Source organism: Xenopus laevis, chromosome 1S, assembly GCF_017654675.1.
Source record: "Xenopus laevis strain J_2021 chromosome 1S, Xenopus_laevis_v10.1, whole genome shotgun sequence".
Lineage (NCBI taxonomy): Eukaryota > Metazoa > Chordata > Amphibia > Anura > Pipidae > Xenopus > Xenopus laevis.
The window spans coordinates 165,001,409-165,025,147 of record NC_054372.1 but is presented as its reverse complement, the minus strand read 5'-3'; the positions used below and the strand labels follow the sequence as shown (position 1 = coordinate 165,025,147).

General features: G+C 39.4%; 1 protein-coding gene across 16 annotated transcripts in view; it reads left to right on the top strand.

The window, feature by feature from the left end:
• The window catches only part of LOC108707228 (calpastatin), a 109,677-nt gene that overhangs the window by 68,783 nt on the left and 17,155 nt on the right, over positions 1 to 23,739 (top strand). For 13 of the 16 annotated variants that reach the window (XM_041580459.1, XM_018244347.2, XM_018244349.2 and 10 more), the window contains 18 exons: positions 1,140 to 1,223; positions 1,305 to 1,355; positions 1,673 to 1,762; positions 2,944 to 3,012; positions 3,677 to 3,727; positions 10,292 to 10,342; positions 10,830 to 10,928; positions 12,708 to 12,788; positions 14,054 to 14,107; positions 15,979 to 16,074; positions 16,527 to 16,610; positions 17,507 to 17,605; positions 18,337 to 18,417; positions 18,500 to 18,547; positions 19,234 to 19,329; positions 19,432 to 19,512; positions 20,191 to 20,301; positions 22,394 to 22,480. In XM_041580459.1, coding sequence (XP_041436393.1) covers positions 1,140 to 1,223; positions 1,305 to 1,355; positions 1,673 to 1,762; positions 2,944 to 3,012; positions 3,677 to 3,727; positions 10,292 to 10,342; positions 10,830 to 10,928; positions 12,708 to 12,788; positions 14,054 to 14,107; positions 15,979 to 16,074; positions 16,527 to 16,610; positions 17,507 to 17,605; positions 18,337 to 18,417; positions 18,500 to 18,547; positions 19,234 to 19,329; positions 19,432 to 19,512; positions 20,191 to 20,301; positions 22,394 to 22,480 — 1,413 coding nt within the window. The remainder of the gene's footprint in view (positions 1 to 1,139; positions 1,224 to 1,304; positions 1,356 to 1,672; positions 1,763 to 2,943; positions 3,013 to 3,676; positions 3,728 to 10,291; positions 10,343 to 10,829; positions 10,929 to 12,707; positions 12,789 to 14,053; positions 14,108 to 15,978; positions 16,075 to 16,526; positions 16,611 to 17,506; positions 17,606 to 18,336; positions 18,418 to 18,499; positions 18,548 to 19,233; positions 19,330 to 19,431; positions 19,513 to 20,190; positions 20,302 to 22,393; positions 22,481 to 23,739) is intronic. The other 3 variants (XM_018244355.2, XM_018244362.2, XM_018244350.2) reach the window with 1 other exon arrangement.

Below are 23,739 nucleotides of genomic sequence, written 5' to 3'. Positions count from 1 at the left end.
GTCTAATTCATTAGGGAGCCTCGTTTGGCACTCTGGAGTTGAAACTGTGGTTAATTAATTGAAATTAATTAGGTGATAAACTCAAACAGGCATAGGTATTACTTAAAGTGATACTGACACTGTAAATGTTCTTTTTAAAATATTAATCTACATTAAAAGTTGCTTATAGGTCATGTCGATTGCTTTTTGCTCATAGTTCTGCTTTTGTAAGTAATTGTTACTTGAAGTTCCTAAACCTGACTATTTTGACAACCTGACTGTCCCTTCTCAACCTGTCAGAGTTTCTAATGCTAACGGACTCCTGCTGCACAAATATGGCAGCCCCCTCATAGAGTAACATGGGGTAAGAAAGGTAATGTAAAAGCATTATAAATAGCGTTCAAAGATAATGTTATAATATAAAAAAATGGTTATTTTCTGGTGTCAGTATCACAAAAAAGCACACACATACCTTAGAAAGTTCACATGTAATTGTGGTGTCTCTGATTTGCCTAAACAGGAGAGGGCTGCAAAATACTACTACTGCAGTTGCTAATAGCAACCAATGGGAGCTTTGCTTTTGTTTTATAACTAATTAAAACCAATTGCCAATTGGGTGCTAAATCCAACAGCACTGGTGCAATTAATGACCTATCTCAATCAATTGGTTATGGGTTATCTATGTTGTGCCAGGTTTATTATAATCAGGCAAAAGAGATTACTAAGTGAATATTTATCTTATTATTATATAATAAACATGATTCACGTTTAGCTAAAATGCTGATTTTGAGTTGTACAGGCTGCTTCTTTCAAAACAAAGCATCAGCTCCTTTTATTAGATGCTGCTGAAGAGCTATTGATATGGCTGATGGCAATAAAGGTTCAGCTCCCCCTGCCCCCCAAGTTCAGGCTGGTTGAGGGCAGTCCCTCTAACCTAGTGGATATTTGCTTAAAATAAAAGGCATATACTGTATGTAAGGTATGGGGATTCTAAACCTGGCCTATAAGATGGAGAAAACATTAAAGAGACAAACTGCAAGGATGTAACAGCTTTATCCTTATTGTGTAACATTGTTTGTTGTGTGGTAAAATATGATATTGTACTATGCCTTGTACCTGATTAATTATTTTGTAATTATACTCTCTTCTCTGTGCCACAGGACACAGTTGTTACATCTGAGTATGTAGAGGAACTGGGAAAAAGGGATCACACCATCCCACCTAATTATAGGAAACTGCTGGATGTAAGTTACCCTCTCTTGCTAAACAGCTGGTCTAGCTTTTGAAAAAGTAAACCCTAACAATGGTTTCCTCTGCTTCCTCAGGGAAAAGGTGAAAAGATGGCACCACCTACCCCACCCCTGGTAGCCGAAGCGGTAAATAATGAGTTACTTATTTTTAAATGAAAAATTTGACTTTTTTCACATCAATATATTGTAAAATATATCCTAACTTGCTGCATTTAGGTTCAGTGCCACCCCAAGCACCAGACCTAACTGCGCCCTCCATTTGTGATGTTATGCACATGACTGCATCAGACGGCACTTTTGCTATGTGTGATGCGCAGGCCCTCAGCTACCAATATCTAAAAATGGCCCTGCTAAGAAACAGTGCTATCATCATTTAGTGCTACTTTCATGAGTAGTTTAGCTCATAAATCATATCAGTTTATCTGTTTTTTGTGCCTTGCCAGAGCATGGATGATGATGACTTAGTTGCAGCCCTGTCTTCTGGTTTCAAGAGCAGCCAGACATGCCCCGAGGTAAAGAAACCACTAGAAGAGGTAAATTAAATGTTTCTGAAATGTGAATGCATCATATTTATTGAACCTGTTTGAAAAAATAATTGTTTTCCTTTCAGTCACATCCAGAAGAAAACATAGATTTGAATTATTCATAAGACAAGCAGTAGGACAGTGTGGTCCAGTGAGCCAGTTTTCTTACATACAGATTTGCTGGACTGGTTTTATTAAAATCTCACATAGTATTAAAGTCTTTAGAGACTATAGGCAGACTACAGGCCAAAATAGCCAAGGATGTCCCATGGCCCTCTAATCAGACACACCTGCTTTACTGTAATTGGTTTATATTTTTAGTAGCAGTGAAATAATAGCCTCTGGGAAGGGATTGTGGCTGTGGGATAGCAGGTATAGTTGGGAGAGATGGGCCTATAGTAGCAGTGGGGATAATGGTCTCTGGCAAGGGACTGTGGTTGTGGGATAGCAGGTATAATAAGGAGAGATGGTGCCTATAGTAACAGTGGAGATAATAGTCTCCGGGAAGGGAGTGTGGCTGTGGGATAGCAGGTATAGTAGGGAGAGATGGTGCCTATAGTAGCAGTGGGGATAATAGTCTCTGGCAAGGGACTGTTGCTGTGGGATAGCAGGTATAGTAAGGAGAGATGGTGCCTATAGAAGCAGTGGGGATAATAGTCTCTGGGAAGGGACTGTGGCTGTGGGATAGCAGGTATAGTAAGGAGAGATGGTGCCTAAAGTAGCAGTGGGGATAATAGTCTCTGGGAAGGGACTGTGGCTGTGGGATAGCAGGTATAGTAAGGAGAAATGGTGCCTATAGTAGCAGTGGGGATAATAGTCTCTGGGAAGGGACTGTTGCTGTGGGATAGCAGGTTTTGTATGGAGAGATGGTGCCTATAGTAGCAGTGGGGATAATAGTCTCTGGGAATGGACTGTGGCTGTGGGATAGCAGGGATAGTAGGGAGAGATGGTGCCTATAGTAGCAGTTATATAATAGCTTCTGGGGAGGGACTGTGGCTGTGGGTTAACTGGAGTTGTAAGGAGATATAGTGCCTATAGTAGTAGTAGAGAAGTTAACTGTGACTGTGATCTTGTAGTATAGAAAAAAATGGTTTATAGCAATGGGGATAACTGAGATAAGAAGAGACGGTGACTGTGTTATTCCTGAGCTGGAATCTGGAAAAATCATTCCAAATAATTTTTTTTAACAGAAACTGGAAGAGAAACCAAAATCAGCAGCAACAGTGGCAACACAGCCAGATTTACAGGTAATAATAAAGGTAGCCTATGCTTCTCTACTCTTGGCTTCCCATCCTCCCCATATAGTTTAAAATACAATCACATAAATGCACCTGAACTGTCATTCGCTCAAGATGTATGGCCATAATTGTATCAGTGGCACTATTCCTCCTACATACTATTCTGAAAGCAAACATTTAATATAAGCTTCACTCCATGGAAATGAGAAGCCTTCTGCATATAATCAATGCACAATTATGTACTGTATCTGATAATTATGTTACTTGTTACTCTCCTCCTTCAATCTGTCTCTCAACTGGCTGGTATTATACTATATTTATTTTGGGGTCTCCTCATACTACATAGTTTTGTAGTTCCATGCCAATTGATACACAGTATGCATAGGATTACAAACTGTTCAGAAGATGCCTAGCATTAACAGTTGTCATGTTTGTTTCTTCGTTCTTAAGGGAATGTGGGAGATAAGCTTTTTAGGAAACATTTCAAACATTGTATTAAAAAAAAATGCAAATTTGTCTTACGTTTGCAGTTTGGAGTAGAATGACATAGTTAGTTAGTTACTCAACTCACATTCACAAGAATGTGTGCTTTTCTAAAAAACACATATGATGCAGACAAGGTTTTAGTGTTGCAGTAGGTGAGGTGTCAGTCATGACATGTTTGTATGCTCTGTTCCTTCTACAGAAAAAAGATGTAAAAGCCACTGCAGCAGAAACTTCCAAAGCAAGCATCCAGGTAATATCATTCATGGTTTTGTGCAGTGGTGTAACTGCAGCCCTGCAGCCCCTAGGGCATAAATTGCACCCGGGCCTTGTCGCATCCCCAAAAATTGTACAGGCATAGGACGTATTATGTGGAATGCTTGGGGCCTGGGGGTTTCCTATATGAGGGATCTTCGTTTAATTTGGATCACTATACCTTAAAGTGGCTGTTCACCTTCCAAACACTTTCTTTCAGTTCAGTTGTTTTTAGATTGTTCACCAGAAATAAATACTTTTCCTGGTCATCCCTGGCAACATAATAATAAACTTTGGGTATGCTCTCTCCCTGTTGGATAAGCAGAAGAAAACAACACGCCTCCCATACCCATAAGTACCTCCTCCTCCAACTCCCATCGTCTTTGTTTTCTTGTGTGGGTAAGTAGAGCAGTTGCAGGTAGGGCACTCATGGATTCTTGTAATCTGATCACCGGGTGCAGTTCTACAGCTCCCTCCACCCAAAGCTCTGCCGATATATTACTGTGCAGAGGCCCCTGCAGCCGGGGCAAGCTTGTTTGTATGCATACCTTTTGGTGCTCTGGTGACAGATCACCAAAAAGGTATGACCTGCAGACGCATACCAGAAGTGATGTCACTGGCGGGTCTTTTAATTTCAAACAGTGTGGCTTCAGCGTTCTGTGTCTATGGAGTCCTTATAGTGCTACAACATGGATCAGGCTGCCTTACAATCTACTGGGTGAGTGCCCAACCAGTATACTTATTTTAGGGTTCTATGAAAAGAGCTGTTTATTATTACTGTCATTATGACTTAGTAACCCTGTCCCTGCTGCTTCTAAAAAATGGCACAGGAGGGAGGAGACCTGTAGGGCATGTGTCAATCCTGCTATAAAGCATAAGAGACTTTGCCAGACATGCAAGAGAGTCTGCTTCCACTTCTACTATATCCTTCAATCAGGAGTCTAATATGCAAGGGATCAAGAACGCTGTAGCTGTTACACTAAAGCAATCTATGGTTTCTAAAGAACCTGTTTGTTCTACCTCTGTTGTTTAAGATTCTTTATTTCAGAGGATTATGAATCCCATTCCTCTGAGGAGGAAACTGAAAGTTCAGAATTTTTGAGACTAATTGATTCCTTCCCTAATTCAGCTGTTAGGAATCAAGGACATAATTGACCAGGAGTGGCCGAAAGGCCCTAAAGATTTTCCTGTTGAGAATAAATATTTGTAGATAACCTTTTCCTTAGGAGTACCTGGAGATATGGGAAAATCCACCAACTGTTGATGCTCCAGTGGCCCGTCTGTCTAAAAAGACTGCACTTCTGACTGACAACATTTCAACTTTAAAGCATCCAATGGACAGACAGAATTTAAGAAAGCACTGTTAACAGCAAGAGCTGCTTGTAAGCTGCAGTTGTTGCAGTTGCAGCTTTTCTGTTTTTAAAGCAATGTCTGTTTGGGCAAAGAACATTGATTAGGCTATGGAAAATTCTCCTAAGGAGGCAGTCTGAAGCCATTTCTGATTTGAAGTAAGCAGCAGAATTGTTCTAAGGCAACAGTATATTTATCAGGATTGGCAGCCTGTAATATCTCATTTACCACTGAGGCTACAAGGGCACTGAGCTTCGCTCCAGGAATGCGGATACAGCTTCAAAAAATACTTTATGTAAACTTCCCTTTGAGAGTAAGAGTATTTTTGGTAAATCTTTGGACGATATTATTTCCAAATCTTTGCTCCAAACTAAGTGCTTTCAAGAGAGAAGACAAGATGGGTTCTTCCAGGAACAGAGAGGAGGCTAGATCCTACAGGCCTGGTAAGGAATACAAGTCTGCCTGGCATTCTGATCAGTTGTGATTTTTTCATGCCTCTAAGGCTAAGAATTCCAGGTCCTCTAAAATTCAAACAAAGCCATAATGAGATGAGGCTGGCCCTACTTTTTACAAAAGTCTCAAGACAATTTTTCATTTCTTCAGGGAGAACCAACAGTGCAGCCGACAATTCAGTCTTTCAGGACTACATATCTCAGCTACTTGCAAAGGAGGCAATTTTACCAGTTTCCCCTCAGCAATGGGGTCTAGGTGTTATTTCCCCTTGTTCCTAGTTACAAAGGCATCAGGAGATGCATGGCCTATTCTGGATTAAGATGTATGAACAAGTTTGTAAAACATCAGAAATTCAAGATGGAGTCACTTGCAACAATAAAGTCGGTATTCCACACAGGCGATTAGTTAGCTTCTCTCGACTTAAAGGATGCGTATCTTCACCTTCCTGTGGCAGAGGAATATCATCGTTTTTTAGTATATGCCTGGGAAGGTCTCATTTTCAAATTCATTGCCTGCCTTTCTACCTTGCCAAGAACCTTCACCAAGGTGTTAGTGGTGCTCATAACCAAACCGAGGAAAGAGGAATTTGAAGTCTATCTTCTAATTGTAGCAAGACATCCAGAGACGCTCAAGAACCAGGTACTGTTGATGAGGTCAACTCTTATAAATTTTGGTTAGGTTCTGAATGAAGAGAAGAGTCAACCAGTATCCACACAGATGATTATGTTCCTGGGGGCTCTCTTCAACACCAGGCTGGGATTGGTTCTTTACCCCAGCAGAGAATTCTCAAGTTACCTCCAAGGTCAAGTGTCTCCAGAATCTCAATTCTTTGCAAGCCAGGGAACTCATGAGTTTCTGGGTCTTCTAACTTCTACCATCAGTCTTGTGAAGTGGGCAAGGTGGAGAATGAGGCCTGTTCAGAGGTGGCTCCTGGCTCACTGGAATCGGTCAGAAGAAGAGTTGGAGTGCAGGACAAATCCACGGCAGTAGTCATAGACTGCAAATATTTAATTGGGGAAGTGAAAATCACTACATGTTTTGGGCTAGGCCCTTTAAATCAAGTGTGCAAGAACATACAAGGAAAGAACATTTAAGCATTCTATGACCTTTCACTGGAATCAGTATCTCAAAGATTGGTCACAGAAAATCTATCTCTAGTTCAAGTCTCATCTGGTGTGGTAGCAGGACCCAGTGAATTTTTGCAGTGGTTTTTCCCCTGGTGGAGCCTCAATGGAAAAGGTTTTTACTGATGCATCCGGCACAAGCTGGAGAGCCCATACAGAAGGAGTACAGAATCCCAGGGGGTGTGGAAGAAATATTTGTTACACCTGCCATCAAACTTTTGGAGTTGAGAACTATTCGGAAAGCATTGAATGCTTTCAGGCCAATCCTGATGGGCCTGTTAGTGAAGATCAGGTTGGGCAATGCCTCAGCGGTGTCATATATATGGAAGCAGGGAGGCACAGGCAGCATCATGCTCTTAAAAGAAACTATTTCAATCATGGCTTGGACGCAGTCCCATATAATGGACATCACAGCCATCCACATTCAACAAGTCTTGAACTATCAGGCAGATGTTCTGAGTTGGATAGTTATAGACAAGGGTGAATGGGAGCTGAACTCAAAGGTATTTCGGTGGATTGTGGCTCACTGGGGCCTCCCCGGATAGATCTGATGGCCTCGGATTTCAAGACTAAGATCAAGACTTTGTTCTCCCATTTTCCATTGAAAAGAGCAGTGGATGCCCTATCACAGAGTTGGGAAAATCTCTGGGCATACATATTTCCATGCTTCCACTAATTCCAGAGTCCTGAAGAAGATATTTTTTTTCTCAGATCAATGCCATAGTAATTCTCCCAGATCCAATACTGAGGCGTCTGACGATCCAATCACCTTTGAAATTGCCAGTGGTTCAAGATTTATTAATTCAGAGATTGTGCCTGCACCCAGATCCAGTTACCCTCAATATAGTGGCTCGGCGATTGAAAAGTTTGACTGAAGCAACAGGGTTGCTCAGATCGGGTGGTCAAAACACTTATGAAGGCCAGGAAAGTGGGTACTTCTTCCACTTATCATAGGATCTGGGACCGTTTGCTTCCTGGTCTGAGGCTCGGGTATCCCCTGAACCCTTCTACTTCCAAGATCTTGGCTTTTCTCAAGTCTGGTCTGTATTATGGATTGAGTCCCAGTTCTTTGAAGGTTCAAATTTCAGCCTTATCTGCGTTATTAGGCGAGAAATGGGCAGAGGAGTCTTTAACTGATCAGTTTTTTAAAGCAATTCTGGGAATCAGGCCTCCATTGGAAAAGAGTGTTACTCCATGGGATCTTCCTCTGAGCTGGGTCTTGATATTTCGATTTGCCCATTGCCTCTGAAGACTATTTTACTGGTAGCCTTGACATCGGCTAGATGAGTTGGAGATCTGCAAGCTTTGTCTGTGGATCAGCCCTATACAGTTTTCAACAAGGAGAAGGTGGTCTTGAAACTGGTCCTGTCTTTTTTTACCAAAGGTGGTGTTTAATTTTCATCTTGATAAACCTATTGTTCTTCCATCTATGCTTTCAATTAGAGAGGAAAGTCCTTAAGATGTTAAAAGGTGTCTCCAAGCTTCATTCAAAGAACAGAGGAAGTTAGGAAATTTAGGAGACTATTCATTATTCCAGCAGGTGCAAGAAAAAGGGAACCTGCATCTAAGAGAACCTTGAGAAGCTGGATTACTAAAGCTATTTCCAAGGCGTATACAGAGCAGGACAGACCATCACCTTCAGGCTTGAAGGCACATTCTACCAGGAGTGTTGCAGCTTTTGAGCAGCAGAAGCAGAAGTCTCCTCAGAGACAATCTGCAGGGCAGCTACCTGGGCATCTTCTCATAATTTTTTAAGCATTATAAATTAATTTTATTTTTCAGAGATTCTATTGGACAGTCTGTCCTTGCAGCTTTTGTTGATTAAAGAATTTTCCGTGTGTTATTTTCCCTCCTTTGTGTTTTATTGCTGTGTTATTACCCAAAGGTTATTATTATGCTGCCAGGGATGACCAGGAAAAAGGAAAAATTTTCACACTTACCGTAATTTTCTTTTCCTGATAATCCCTATGGCAGCATACCCACCCTAGCTTGTTTGTGCTTAGTACTAAGACGAGAGGAGTTGGAGGAGGAGGTACTTATGGGTATGGGAGGTGTGTTGTTTTCTTCTGCTTATCCAACAGGGAGAAAGCATACCCAAAGGTTATTGTTTTCAATTACCTTTTATTTTTTTATCGTTTTTCCAAAATAAGTTTAATTTTCGTGTCTCTGGTGTTTCAGTCTGGCAGCTCAGTGATCCAGGAGCATCTGAAATGTTACAAATGGCTACATTTAGGGTAGGACTCCATGAGCGATTTTGTCACGATCCGGCTCGCTGCGACAAAACTAAGGTAAGAGATAGAATTGTCTTATGGTGTCGCAGCCTTGTTCCGACGCGACACGACTGTCGAATGCAGACTCTGTCAGTCGCGTCGGATCAATGCTGCGACAATTCTATCTCTTACCTTATTTTTGTTGCATGCGTTTTGTCGCAGCGCGTCGGATCGCAACAAAATCACTTGTGGAGTCCTACCCTTAGTTTATACAATTAGTTGATACATTGATCAGTTGCTGTGGAATATTAGCAACTATTGTATAAATTCTAACAGCTGCCTTTAATGTGGGGATTCTGCTCAGCAGGGACAAAGATAAGAAATGTATCTACTGAATGTATTAAGTTAGAACAGTTAAAGAGACGGCAACCCCCCCCCCCCAGAGCTTGTGAAAAATTAAACTTTACACTTCAATATTAGAAAAACAATCACAAATAGAAAATAGAAAGTAATTGGAAAAAGTCTTTATTTCTACTGAACAACCTGAAAACAGCTAAACTGGAAAAAGTTTTGAAGGTGAACAACCCCTTTAAGTCTGCTAAAAGCATAAACATTAAATAAACCCAATAGGATTGGTTTGCTAACAACATGAATTCATACAGCTTAGTTACCCTCAAGTGCAAGGTGTTGTTTTATTATTACAGAAAAAGAAATCCATTTTAAAACTTAAGAATTATTTGATTAATATAAACTCTGTGGGATATAGACTTTCCCCAATTCAGAGCTTTCTGCATAAAGGGTTTCCCAAAAAAAGGTATAATATATTTGCACCACGGCTCAGTCTTCTGGAACATTGCTTCGATGCCTCTTCTGTGGGTTTAATCGGCCAGTGGGCCTATGTGCACTTAGACCCCCATCCCCACAATAGTACGCCACTGGATCTAAGGTGTTGCACCTAGATTTTTGGGATGCCTTGTTTTACATTGCTTTTGGATTTTTTTAAATGTGTCATTTACATACACAAGCAGCTGAAGTGCAAATTTCTAAATACCGTGGAGAATTGCTCTTGTTTAAATGCTATTCACAGCGGTGCGTATGCCTGGGGCATTGCAGTGGTTCATCCTGCTTTGCTGAATTGCACACAGTTGTGTGCAGGTACAAGATGAACAGACTCAAGGGAAATCTGTAATTAACAATCTGTAATTAACACCTGCCGAATGGGTGGGTCAGAATTGGTGTCATTTGTGCACAGACTGAGAATGAAAACCAGAGCTCTGAAACACTCTTTTGCAGACTGTCAGTATTGGGGTGAATATGTTACATTCTAAGTAAAGAATGTGTCATTTTTGAAGAAGCCCTTAAGCGTGCTTTTTGTAGGTATTTCTGTGATAGTGTTTTAAAATTGTATGCATTCTCCTTTCCCAGAAAAAAGAGGTAAAAGCCACAGCTGCAGAAGCTTCCAAACAAAGTACCCAGGTAATCTTATTCATGGATTTGTGAGATTATGTTCCTTGTTTTTTTTTTGAGGCTTACTGTATATTTGATATTTGACTTTAGTGCCACAGGTTACATTTCTATGCATGCCCCCAATTTTGCCTTTGTAATCCATTTTGTTACTGGGTGGATCGGGAAGTAAAACAAAACCTTGAGCAAATTATATCAGGGACAGAGAATGGATCCTGCATCATGCTTGTTATGCATATATCCAGTAGATGAGACCCTGTGTGCTGAGACATATTCTATTCAGAGACTTTATTCACCATGATTATCATTAGCATAGTGGGATTCTGCAGTAGCCTCAGTAAGTGCAGTCTCCACATTTTATAGTTATATTTATCCACATGAGTAGGTGAAGCAGTGGGACATTCAGAATTAAAGGGGCTTGTGTGTATTTATCCTTCGTACACTAAGCAAAAGGTGATTGGTCAATGTTTTAAGTGAGTTTCTCCTATTTATTCTCTAGGCCATACCATCAGATGCGATAGATGAATTGTTGGGAACACTAGAGGGACCCCCAGCAAATGTTCCAGAATCTCCTGTGTTTGAGGGTCCAGAAGTTACTGTAAGATTCCACTTGTTTCCTTTTCTGTTTCTATTTGTGTTACCGGTTTAATGAAGTAAGCATTGCTGTTAACCCTTTCATCATCTTTATTTCTCTCTTCATTTATTCACCCACCAAATAATGAGTGTTGCAGTTTAGTACTATTAAAGTGCTTGCTTTATTATATAACAATATATTCTACATCACCGGAAACATTTTACTGGGGACATTGCTATTTGCCACTGTAAAAGCAATTTTCATTCCAAGAATGAAATGTACAAGTAAAGGTTATGAAACCATCTGGCTGTGTGTTGTTTCAGTCTGTTTTTGATGAAAACATGATATAATGTGACAGGCATATGATATATAAGGCAGGTTACACATAGAGTCACATCTGTCCAACTTCCCCCTTCATCCAGTGTTAGTCATCAGCTGTAGGAAGTCATGAATAGAACAGAACTTCATTATGAATAGGAAACAATTTTGTGGTTACAGCTATGTCTAATTTTATATTGTGCTATAGAAGTTACTTAGTAAAGGGTAATTTGCCTTCTTAAAGAGGTGGTTCACCTTTACGTTAACTTAGCATGTTGAAGAATAGCTAATTCTAATCAATTGGTCTTCATTTTTTATTATTTTGTTTTAAATTCTTTGCCATCTTCTTCAGACTCTTTGCAGCTTTCAAATGGGGGTCACTAACCCCTTCTAAAAACAAATGTGAGGCTACGAATTTATTGCTTCCTTTTATTGCTCCTCTTTCTATTCGGGCTCTCTCCTATTCATATTCCAGTCTCTTGCATTAATTCATGGTTGCTAGAGTAATTTGGAACCTAGCAACCAGATTGCTGAAATTACAAACTGGGGAGCTGCTGAATATAATGTTTTAAAACCTTAAATAATAAAAAATGAAAACCAATTTCAAATTACCACCGAATATCACTCTGTACATCATACTAAAAGTTAATTTAAATGTGAACAACCCCTTTAAAGACGTTGACTTGTGCAGCTTTGAGGAAAAAAAACTGTAGGGGGAGTGGAGTTCTTAAGTTTATATTTTTTTCCTTTTCCCCAAAATTACCGTATGCTTTGAGCTTATAGAGGTTTTTTTTCATTGGTAATCACACGGAAATTCTTACTAAAATCAGGCTTTCAATGTTTTCTTATTCGGGTTCGTTCTGCGTTTTTATTAATTTTGTGCTTTTTGTATTTGGATCTTTTGATAAATAAGTAGGCATTTTTTTTTTTTTAAATATGAGTTCAATTGTGGTTGAAAAACCTCTAAAACAACACAATTTGATTTTTTTTATAAATAGGCCCCTCTGTATCGCAAGTCAGAACAGGTCTTGAGGAGATTTGACTCCTTATGAGACCTGCCTTTTTTTTTTTAATTTTTTTACCTACCGTATTTTGATGGTGTTAAAGACATACATAGCCCTAATATAAACACTGGAATGCACTATATTTCAACCATGGGTTTAAACCTCCATCTCTATGTGCCCTTTAATAAATAAAATAATACAGCAGGGCTTGAGGCTCACTCTGACTAAGTATTTTGTCAGTCATTTTATAATGCCAGTTCATGGGCTTTGCAGTTCGCTTGAGATTTTAGTCTGATTTCTAATCCATAGTAATAAATGGGCATGCAGTATACTGTCCAGCATGCTGTGTCTTTACTGAACCCCTGCAGTTGCTGTCACTACTGGGAACTTACCTTTAGTGAGTAATATTTTATCTGGCAACCAGCTGAAAAAATCCTACTGTTAAAACAGTCCCATAAATATGTTTTTGTTTCCTCCATAGGAGACCATTAAATCAACATACTTGGAAGAACTTGGAAAAAGAGATCATACAATCCCTCCAGAATACAGAAACTTATTAGATGTATGTATACCTTTTTTAAATATCCTTCTTTACACCTTTTGTAAATGATTTATGATTGCCTTAGCACAGCTTTGGCAATCCTATATCGGCCCCTTAATGTTGTGTTTATTCGTTCAACAAGCGAACGTTTTTGTACTGTGGCAAACCGCTCACTCCTACTGCATGTCACAGATTACTTTTTGTCTATCAAGCTGATTTTCAGCAATGATGATGAACTCCAGGCTGTCTAGCAGCATATATATAATGGAAGTGACCTCTGGTGGGTTGCCATGTGCATATAGATAGCAGGGAGAATTGACAAAGAAAATGTAACAAGTCATATGCCACACTTCCAGCAGCCACCCATTCTCCCTCTTTGCTTGTTGCTTAGGGACAGAGGAACAGTTAATGCGCTTCTGCACCTGCAAGTGCTACAGATTTAACAATCTGCCGTCTGTGAAACATTCATCTTTTTATCCATGAATTGTAGAATTTATGACCTCTGGCACTAGAAGTATTAATTCCATTCCAATACACTGGTTATAAAATGCACGCAAAGTGGCACTGTGTCATGCAAATTTTCCATTCCAAAAAGCTAATTGTGTTATTTAAAAAGTTAGGCATTTTTGTAATATTCTATATGTGTATTTTACCCATTAAAGACGAACTTAAAAAGTGTAGTTAGAAGTAGCATTCAACACTTTTTTTTGTTTCTCAAAAGATGTTTTTATAACGTTTTTTTACTCTTACATGAGAAAAATACAACAACCTCAAACATTAGTTGGCATTTATAGTATCAAAATCAAGAGTTTGGCAGTGCAAGGAAATGCAATCAAATTACACAGCATTTCAGGAGATTGATATTCAACACCTCCTTTTTACACTAGAATTTTTGGAGTAACAATTTTGTGCGACTGTGTATTCAGTTGGACTGAGATGGGAGGGCTATACTGGAAGAGCTCTCATCTGTATAAAATACTATACAAATCTGATAATTAGGTCAAAGCTGTAGTTTCCAGTCCAGCAGAATCTGATCATTCATAATTGCACTAAACTGGACGGTGACAAAGTGTTAAGGGCTCTTTGAGATAGTGTCAATAAATTGGGTTTGATGCTGGGCCATCATTAGTGGAAGAAAACCACTGGTCATGAAGCTGACCAAGGCCTTATCCCCTAACTCTACAGCATTACATCTCTGCTTTTAGTTCCTTCTTGAGAAAGGCATGTTATAGCCAGTGATCTGTAAAAGCAATTGATAATAGTAATCATAAACAATCTTTCATCAGGGGAAGGATCATGAGAAAGCTGTACAGCCTTCAGCACCAGTTGAACCAGAACCGGTAGGTAAAGATCATACTGACACATTGCTGTGTTTTTAGCTATGTATACGCTTACTTTTCTAGAATACAGTATATTTGAGGGACAATGTTACTTTATTCTTGTAATAATGGTTTGTCACAGACATGGTTTATATAGCCAAGGTCGTGAGCCAAAGTTTGCAGTTGCTCTGCATGTCTGTCCTCTCACTTAAGGTGTCCATACACAGGCATACTTTTATCGTTCTTCGATGAACGATCGTATCATCTGACTATTATTTACCATACGATATGCCATCCACAGAGAACAATTATATGAACAGATATAACCATATAATTTGCTTCGTGCACGGACGAACGTTGTTCAACAAGGAATGGTGCTAGCATTGTGTCACTGTCTGTAGTATATAGTCAGTTTCTCCTTCCCTGCTCCATGCAGACATATGGATTTATGTCTTGCTATGGCATAATAAACTTCTTTTACATATGGGGTGATATTCCTGCAATGTATTCCTTTAGATAGTTCATATAGTTACAAATTAAGCTTTCAGCAAAGAACGTTGGGTCCTTCCATATATGTTCGTTGCGCCACCTGAAACTGAACCTTTCTAAAACAGAACTCATCATATTTCCTCCAAGATCTTCCCCTGTCCCTCAGATATCACTCACCGTAAACAACACCACCTTTCATTCCACCACACAGGCACGCTGCCTAGGAGTCATCTTAGACTCTCATCTGTCTTTTTCACCACACATTCAAACACTTGCAAAATCTTGCCGTATTCAACTGCGCAACATTGCTCGAATACGACCCTATCTCAGTTCAGAATCAACTAAAACACTGATTCAGTCTCTCATCATCTCCCGCCTTGATTACTGCAACTTACTCCTCACAGGTATTCCAACAAGTCACCTTTCACAACTCCAATCTATTCTAAACTCGGCCGCTAGACTCATTCATCTAGCTCGCCGCTCAACATCAGCTGCTCCCATATGTATGTCCCTTCACTGGCTCCCAATCTCTTCTAGAATCAAATTCAAATTACTTACACTCACATTCAAGGCCCTTAATAATGAAACCCCTCCCTATATTTCATCTCTAATCTCCAAATACACTCCTTCACGAAACCTACGCTCTGCTTCTGATCTTCGCCTCACTTCTCCTCTGGTCACTTCTGCCCATTCTCATCTACAAGACTTCTCTCGGGCTTCTGCTTTTCTCTGGAACTCTCTGCCACAAGCTGTCAGACTTTCTCCTTCCTTCCAAACTTTCAAGCGCTCCTTAAAGACCCATCTGTTTAAAGAGGCCTATTCGATGTACCTTAACTAATCATTGCTGTATCAAAAATGACAAAGTGTTTATATAATCCTAATGTCTCAATTGTACCCTAACCTTTTAGTTTGTAAACCCTATTGTACTCTGTAATCCTTGTCTGTTATCCACCATTTATTCCCTGTTTGCTATATCTGCAGTAAAGCACTACGTATCTTGACAGCGCTATATAAATAAATGATGATATGTTCGTTGGGTTGTGCTACAATCCTGACATGCGCAAAGAGGGATTTTATCCCTGAACGACTAAAATTTTTAAACTCATCTGATCAATTTTGCGAACGATGGTGTTGAGTCGATCGTTCGTACACCATCAACCATCCGATAGGTTATCAATATTATCGGAACGTTCTGGAATCGGTCGTTTGGAAGGAACAAATCTGCCCGTGTATGGCCAACTTTGCACTACATCCTGTTTGAATGTGTAAACAGGTGCAATATATCTTGCAATGGGGCAAAAAAATTAATTAATAAGAACATTAAATTTTGTGTGAAATTATTTTTCTCCCCTCACAAGACACTTGATAACTTATTTTGTGTGTGTAATGTATTCTTCTCATAGACCATGACCGACGCAGACCTTGTAGACGAGTTTTCCAAAGACTTTGAGCTTTCATGTTCTCCTACTGTTCAGACCACGCCGGCAGTCAAACCCAAAGTATGTCCATACTGTGTGTTTCCAATTTTCAATTTCAGGCAGTAATAGCCTATTAAGTGCCGCTGCTTGAACACTAAGGCTAATGGAAGGCCACTTGTTAGATGTGTTATGAGGAGCATTGAAGATCTCCATGTTTGCTGTTGCTCATAAAGTCAATATGCCAGTGATCCAACTATCATCTGCAAGTTTCCATCACAGTAGGTGATGAGGGGTTGGTAAAAATCAAAACTTCAGATACTGTTAGAAATAGGGGTTTGACAGGAACAGTCAAGTTTTAAGAGTTTATTTTTCACCCTTTCCCTTTAATTTGGGTTTGTGTTTATAATCATTGTAATTTTATTTTAAACCATTGTTTGTTTATATAAATGCTTGTGTATATGTAATTAACCACACAGAATTCACCTTAATGCACAAAAGACTAATATGATTTTCTTTGTGTTGGAATTTTGAAGGGAACTCCTCAAGATAACAAAGCAAAACCTGAAGTTGTTGTGGCGTCCTCCACGTCTACAGTAAAAGCAGCGGCAGCACCCTCTGTATGTAGCCAATACTCCCTCTGATTGTTACATAGCAGCAAACAACTCTTATAAGGGGTAGATAACATGAAAGGGAACTTCTAGTGTTTTGTAGAGCTTGCTGACATTGCATGTTGCATAGTTTAAAAAAAAAAAAAAAAAAAAACAGGTGTGAAAAAAAAAGTTGTCAAATCAAGCTCTGTTTCTCCTTTAGTCTTAAATGCTGGTTGCCTTTGCCATATATCTACTGCTTTATACACCGCTTTTGAAATATGGGGGGGGGGATATGTACAGTTTAGCAATTAAAGCCAGTACTTAGGAGTAAGCCACCTGATAAACATGTGTGAAATAAATATTGCCCTAGACTCTGAAAAAACAATATTTTAATATTATAGGATCTGTTATCCAGAGCTTGTTGTCCAGTAAGCTCTGAATTATGGAAAGGCTATATCCTATAGACTCCATTGTAATCATATTGTTTAAAAATGACTTTGTGATAATAAAAACAGTACCTTGTACTTAGGGTTGCCACCCGGCCGGTATTTTATCGGCCTAGCCAGTAAAACACACGCCAAGGCCGGTGCCGGTATTACAAATTTATGTAACTGGCGGTAAATTTGTACCGGCCTGCCCCAATCTGCACAAAATCTACCTTTTCTTCGGTGCCTGGCCAATTGCATGCCGTCCCTTTTGACGTCTTGCCCCGCTCCCTTTGACGGCACGTCCAATTGCACACCACAACTCCGCCCCCTTTGCAGTCACTCCCCGCCCCCTTTGACATCGCGTTCCACCTCTTTTTACCGCCCCCAGCACTGGCCGGTGCAAATTTTATTGAAAGATGGCAACCCTACTTGATGCAGTGAAGCCTGGTTTAGGGTTGTTTATCACCCTGGCTTAGTTTTATCTGTTTTATTTAGGCTGGCATGGACAGTGCATTAGATGATTTATTGGGAACACTGGAAGGTCCTGATCTAACAGTCCCAGAATCGCCTGTGTACTCTGGACCAGAAGTGACCGTAAGAATCTTCTTTGATTTTATTTTCTAAACTGTCCAGCTGTCCTCTTTGGATTGATCGTTTTATTTTACAGACAAAATAAACAGATGATGCTCATGATATTTTATTCTATGCGTAAATGTCGTATCTGTTTGGGGAATTTTGTTCAGGTAGGTTTATTGAAGTAAAATCACCATACACAACATAGTGCATTGAACACATCAGCAGCACTAAGAATGCAAGATCAACTGGCACAGCTTGGATATCTCTGAAATCTACTTTGGGTGTACCCTTGCGTAAACAGAAATATTACACAATATAACTAGTTGGTATGATGCATTGTCTGCAACATTCTTAAGCCAAGACTGCCACATATGAGTGTATTTATAAATTCTGCCTTTACAAAACAAAATAGCTTTCTACTGTTAGCTGTGTCTTGGCTTTAAGTCAACTCTCAAATGTCAGGAGAGAGACACACTAATTGCTCCTCTGTTGTGAGGTTTGGGTTTATCCCCATGAGGCACAGCTAATGGACCGGAGTAAGGTTTTTTTTTTTTTATTCCCGGAGACTTTAAATTTATAAGTTATACCTGTATAACTTAGCATTTAATTATTCTTACTAATGCCTTCTGCACTCCTTTTTAATTTTACCTGAGCTTCACAATGTACCAACAAAATCTTCCTGTGTAAGTGGAAGATTAACTGTAAGCAGAATATTTGCATAATGCTCATTCTTGTATTTCTGATAACAGGAAACCAGCACAGCAGTATATCGAGAGGAACTTGGGAAGAGAGACGACAGCATCCCTCCAGCATACAGGCACTTGCTAGATGTAAGTAACAAAAACATTTGGCACTTTCTGTGTGCTTTTTTTTTTTTTATCCAAATTACTTAATGTTATGTTTTTTTTATAGGGCAAAGAAGATGGAAAAGTTGCACCCCCGCCACCACCAGAGGAAGAGGTAAACTCTGCATATTTTGTTTAATAATTCTTATTTATAAGGGGGTATAAGCTGCAATTAGGCTAGTTATTTGGCTGGTGGGCCTTAAGTGTACCATGGAGCTAAATCCATTCTTATTGGTACTCAAAAATCTGTCAAGTGTATGGCCTCTTTCTCTAAGAAGCTGGACAATTCTGGTCAAGCATAACATCAGTATCTTGGGGTACTTTTTTTTTTTTTTTTTTTTTTTGTGGCTTTCAGCCATTGTTAAAGAAAATCTAGCTGTTAATTCAGTTCCATTCCTTACATTTTAAAGGTTATTTCTATTTAATTGTTCTGTATTTTAGAGCACAGGGAGTTCTCGTGTTACATACACCCAACTTACATATAACTCATACTTACTTACTTATTTACAGAGGCTATTACAGTAACATACTGGGGTTTGCTTGGCCTTTATTTACATTTAGCTTTAAAAAAACACCTGCCCCAATCCCCTCTGGCATGTGTTGTCTACTGCAGAGCACAGAAAGGTAAAAATAAATACTATGTCAAGACTAGCATCTGTATTGTTATATTTAATAAGTAAATGTATGTTTTAACTTACTTAAAAAGTTAACTTTAGAACAAACCTACAGACCCTACAGTATCTTGTACGTAACCCGGGGGCTACCTGTAATATTGTTTTTTGACTATTTTCTCGATTTCAGCCCCTGACTGATGATCAGCTTCTTGATGAGTTTTCTATGGACTTTTCCTGTTCTAAATCTCCTGCAAAAGAACAAGCTCAGCCCGTCGAACCTAAAGTATGTTGTATATTTTTTAATAATTACGCAATTGTATGATTTCTAGAATAATGTAGAAGTAGGTAATTCCAGGAATAACACTTGAAATATCTTATTTAAAAGGTTTCCTCGAAAGAAAAAAAGGCAGAAGCTGAAGTTGTCGCTGCCTCCTCTGCTGCTGTTAAAGCTGCACCCGCTCCCTATGTAAGTGAAACAACTCTCCGTCATTAAACTGATTGCTGTGTGTATTAGTGAAATATTGCCCTTCCTTTATTATCCATTCCATTAGTTATTTTTATATATATATATATATATATATATATATATATATATATATATATATATATATATATATATATATATATATTAATATATATTTTTTTTTTTTTTAACTTCCGTCTTCATCTTGGGTGGAGGTTTAGATGTCATGGTGGTATATAACTGTTAATGTGTTCAAATCTGCTCCACTTATAATCCTCATCGAAGGAACTGAGAATACTCCCTTATACAGTGGTGAAGCTAGAGTGCACCAGGCCCCCCTGCAAAAGAATCTTCAGAGGGGCCCAGCGCACTCCGATCCCCAATCTCCTGCCCACTTCCCATCCTGCATCCGCCATGTCCAGTCCCGCCCACTCTCACCCATTTTGCATCCCCCTACCTCACCGCAGTTGAGTGCGGATGGGGAGGAGGGTTTTTTTATCAGCTATAGATAAAGTTCAGGGCTCCATATTCTCCAGGCCCCCCTGCAACTGCGGAGTCTTCTTCCTCTCTAGTTTCACCATTGCCCTTATGTAACAGCAGTCATTAGCAGATGTATATGAGCAGTAGTATGAGTAAAATGGTTTGTTCTAAAATTGTGTTTTTTTTAATACAATGTTTCAGAAAGCCCCCGCACAAGCACCTTCAGCTGATCCACTCGATGCCCTGGCTGGTACCTTAGGTGTTCGAAAGGAAGACCCAAGTGACAAGAAGCCTGCAGTGGATAAAGTAAAGGTAACCAAATCTCCATCCATTAGAGGCCTTAAACTTTGTCTCTTGGTTGTGTTTATATCAGGTCTTATGTCCAGTATGTATCTCGGCTTTACCTTTAAAATGCTGAATTCTACTTCGTTTGATAGGGAATTTTCTATTTGCCTCTTCTTCATATATATATATAAATTGGAAAACAAATGTTGGTGTTGGCCTTTTATCCATCCTCCTTGCTCAAGAAGGGGGGGTATGTTTTGATAAAGAACATGACACACTAGCTCTCTTATTATTGATGCTCAGGTCAGTATGAAAGATCTCCTGATAAGAACGAGGAATGCGGAGAAGAGAAGGAAGTAGCTTATTTGCCAAAGATTCATTAGGAGAAGTGATTAGCAAAGAAGTTCCACATTTATTAACTTAAATGGATTACATTTAAAGGGTAATTCAGACATATCTTTTACTCTCATGCGTGTGACAAAGGCTGGTCAAGGCTTGATGTTCTACTGAGTATGGAAAATGCAGAACTTAGACTGCTGTCTCTGTAGAATATATCTTTCCTAGAGTGGAATAATTGAATGTAGACCTAGATGAACATTTGCTTCTATCCTACCATACCCCTTTTTTTTTTTTTTTTTTTTTTTTTTTGCATATAACACGTATCTTCATGAATAGAGAAAAGAGAGGAGGGTGAGCACTGAGCTGTATTAGAGTGGCTCATGGGGATGATAGAGAGGGTAGTATCTTAGTTGTCATTATTGTAGGACAGTTATTTTCATCATAACTTAACAGTTGTATTTACATTTCAGTAACTTTGTTTTTCCCTAGCTGTTCAATGCAGCGGGGGTTATGCATTTGGCTGGGACATTGAAATAACATCAGTTTAGGGATTTCTGTATGAAAACTGCCGGCTAAATGTGTAACAGAGCAGCTGACACTTGGCAGCATTTTGCAGCTCAATATGCAGATCTTGATCTAAACCATATAGACTATTGTGTTTGTAATTAGTGCATGTGGTTGGGTAATTGGTTGGTAGAAGTTTACAGAGAATGGGTATTATAGTGTCAGTTCATGATTAATTAAAACTATTTCATCCCATGAGTATTTTACACAGCTCCTTTGTTGTTTAATTCATGCATTATTCATTGTATTGTATTGTACACTTCACGGTGTATCTGTAAGGTGTGTGTGTGTGTGTATAGTGTATTTTTATCTGGGTTTCAGGCGCTGTTGTGGAGGGCTCTCTCCAGCTTTTGTGTCATTGTATTTGCAAACATTTTTCAATATGTATAACACGTTTGAGCTTTATACTATAAGGAAATGATGCATACAAATGTACTTTTCCACCAAGGCCTTTAAATTCTGCCGGTCTCCACTAACAGGCAGTTCCACCCAAGTTGGCTTTAATTGGCTAGTGGCAAGGGCGTAACTATAGAGGAAGCAGAGCCAAGTAGAGTACGGAGCCCAGTAACACCCTATTTTATGAGCCATTTAAATATATCTTGGTAAAATAGGTCAACCAGCAAATGGTTTGGGGCCTTAAATTAAATTTTCTGTGGGGCCAAGTAAGGTCTAGTTATGCTACCTCATTGATAAAATGTGTTTTCATTTCTTTGTATGAATAGAGTATACAGATATGTACCATGTCCCTTATAGACTCCACTCAAACAATTTCAAAGCTGAGCTGGCGCTGAATGGCAGTACAATATATTCTAGGACTTTGGGACAAACCATAAATACTAGACTGTGCATTGGTCTGGCATTTTGCATACACCCAGCAGGATCCAGCTTTACCTGTGTAAGTGTTAATTGCCTGTTAGTACATATATTTCTTGTACTGAGGGCAGGGCAGTATATTTGCTTCATTCAGAGAATAACTGGAGTATTTCTGGAGCCATATATTGCTGGTGCGATTAACACTTGTTTTTGGGAGAAACCTATTGTTTGTGTTTGGTGCATCTACTTCTTTAAATATAATGTTTATTTGAGTTCTGCTTTATAGAGATTAGATTACATGGTAGTGTACCGATAGTGTATCATCACTCTCGTCCGTTCCTGCCAAAGTTCACTTTACAGTCTAAAGTTTCCAGTGAAACTTCACCATTGCTGCTTCTTGCAGGAGGGAACGCCAGGTAAAGAGAAAAAGGAAAAGCTTGGAGAAGATGAAAGAACAATACATCCTGACCGCCGGCTAAAGGAAGTGAAGGTAACCAATTCAATCATAAACCTTGTTACAAATGTCCCCTTGCTTCATCACACGGCTAAGCACCAGCATTGCATGGGCCATTATCATCATGACTTGAAAGGGGAACTCTCACTATACCCAACCAACAAGAAATTGTCCAGTTTCTCACTGTGAAACCACACTAAGAACACATGGAAGAACATGTTTTGGTTTGTTGGGTGGTGACCATTTTGTTTTTTCTCACAGAACAACATCCTTTGTTTTTTTTTTGTTTTTTAGGCACAACCATAAGCCTTTAAATCCTATAAATTCATAGGAAAAAGTGTTACTATGAAAGGATGTAAGAACATTAGTTCAATTAGATCACTTCAGACAAAGTTGTGGGATCTTTTACATGTAATGCTTGTGACCCGACAGTTTAACGTTAGGGCTGAACTCTACGAGCGCTTTTTGTAGGATCGGCAAAACGCATTGTACAATTCGGATGTTGTCTCGTGGGTTAAAATATAATGGGACTGATGCAAAAATCGCTACATGTGAAATTTTCCATCCGACACAACACAACTGTTGGATGTGAACTCTGCATGCTGCATCTTCATCCAACAAGATAAAAACGCATGGTGTCGGAAAGACTTTTTTTTTTTTCTCATTGAAATATATTGACTTTCGTATGTAAACGCAAGAACGAAAGGCAGAGACAGACGAGGAGATTTAGTCGCAACAAATCGCTTCTTCTACGTGCGACTTATCACCCCTGAACTGCCTCCTCGCCAGCTAGAACCTAAATCGCCGGCGGGATGGCTCTCGGAGCTCTTTGTTTTCCGAAGTCATCCAAAGTTGCCTCACAAGGAAACTTCAGACGGCTGCACTCAGAGTGCCACCCCGCCGTCGATTTCTATTCTAGCCGACGGGGAGGCAATTCGGGGAGATTAGTCGCCCGAAGAAAAGGCGATTTTGTCGCCAGGCGACTAATCTCCCCGAATCTTCTCATCTGTCTCTGCCCTAAAGGCTCCATCTGACTTATTTGAGCCGAATTTACATTCTAGCCTAGGGGCCTCAGATTTTGTAACATCCTGCAAAAGCTTGTGCTGTTGTGTTGTGTTGCATGGAATGATCAGATAAAATCTTGCCCACAAAATCTGATCAAAATCTCCCGTGGAGTTCTGCCCTTAGGGGATCTTTCCATAGTTTGGGGCATATGTCTACACAGATTGACACATTAAAATAGATCTGCAATGACTGTACACTGAGTTCAATGATAAAACGTATTTTATTATAGA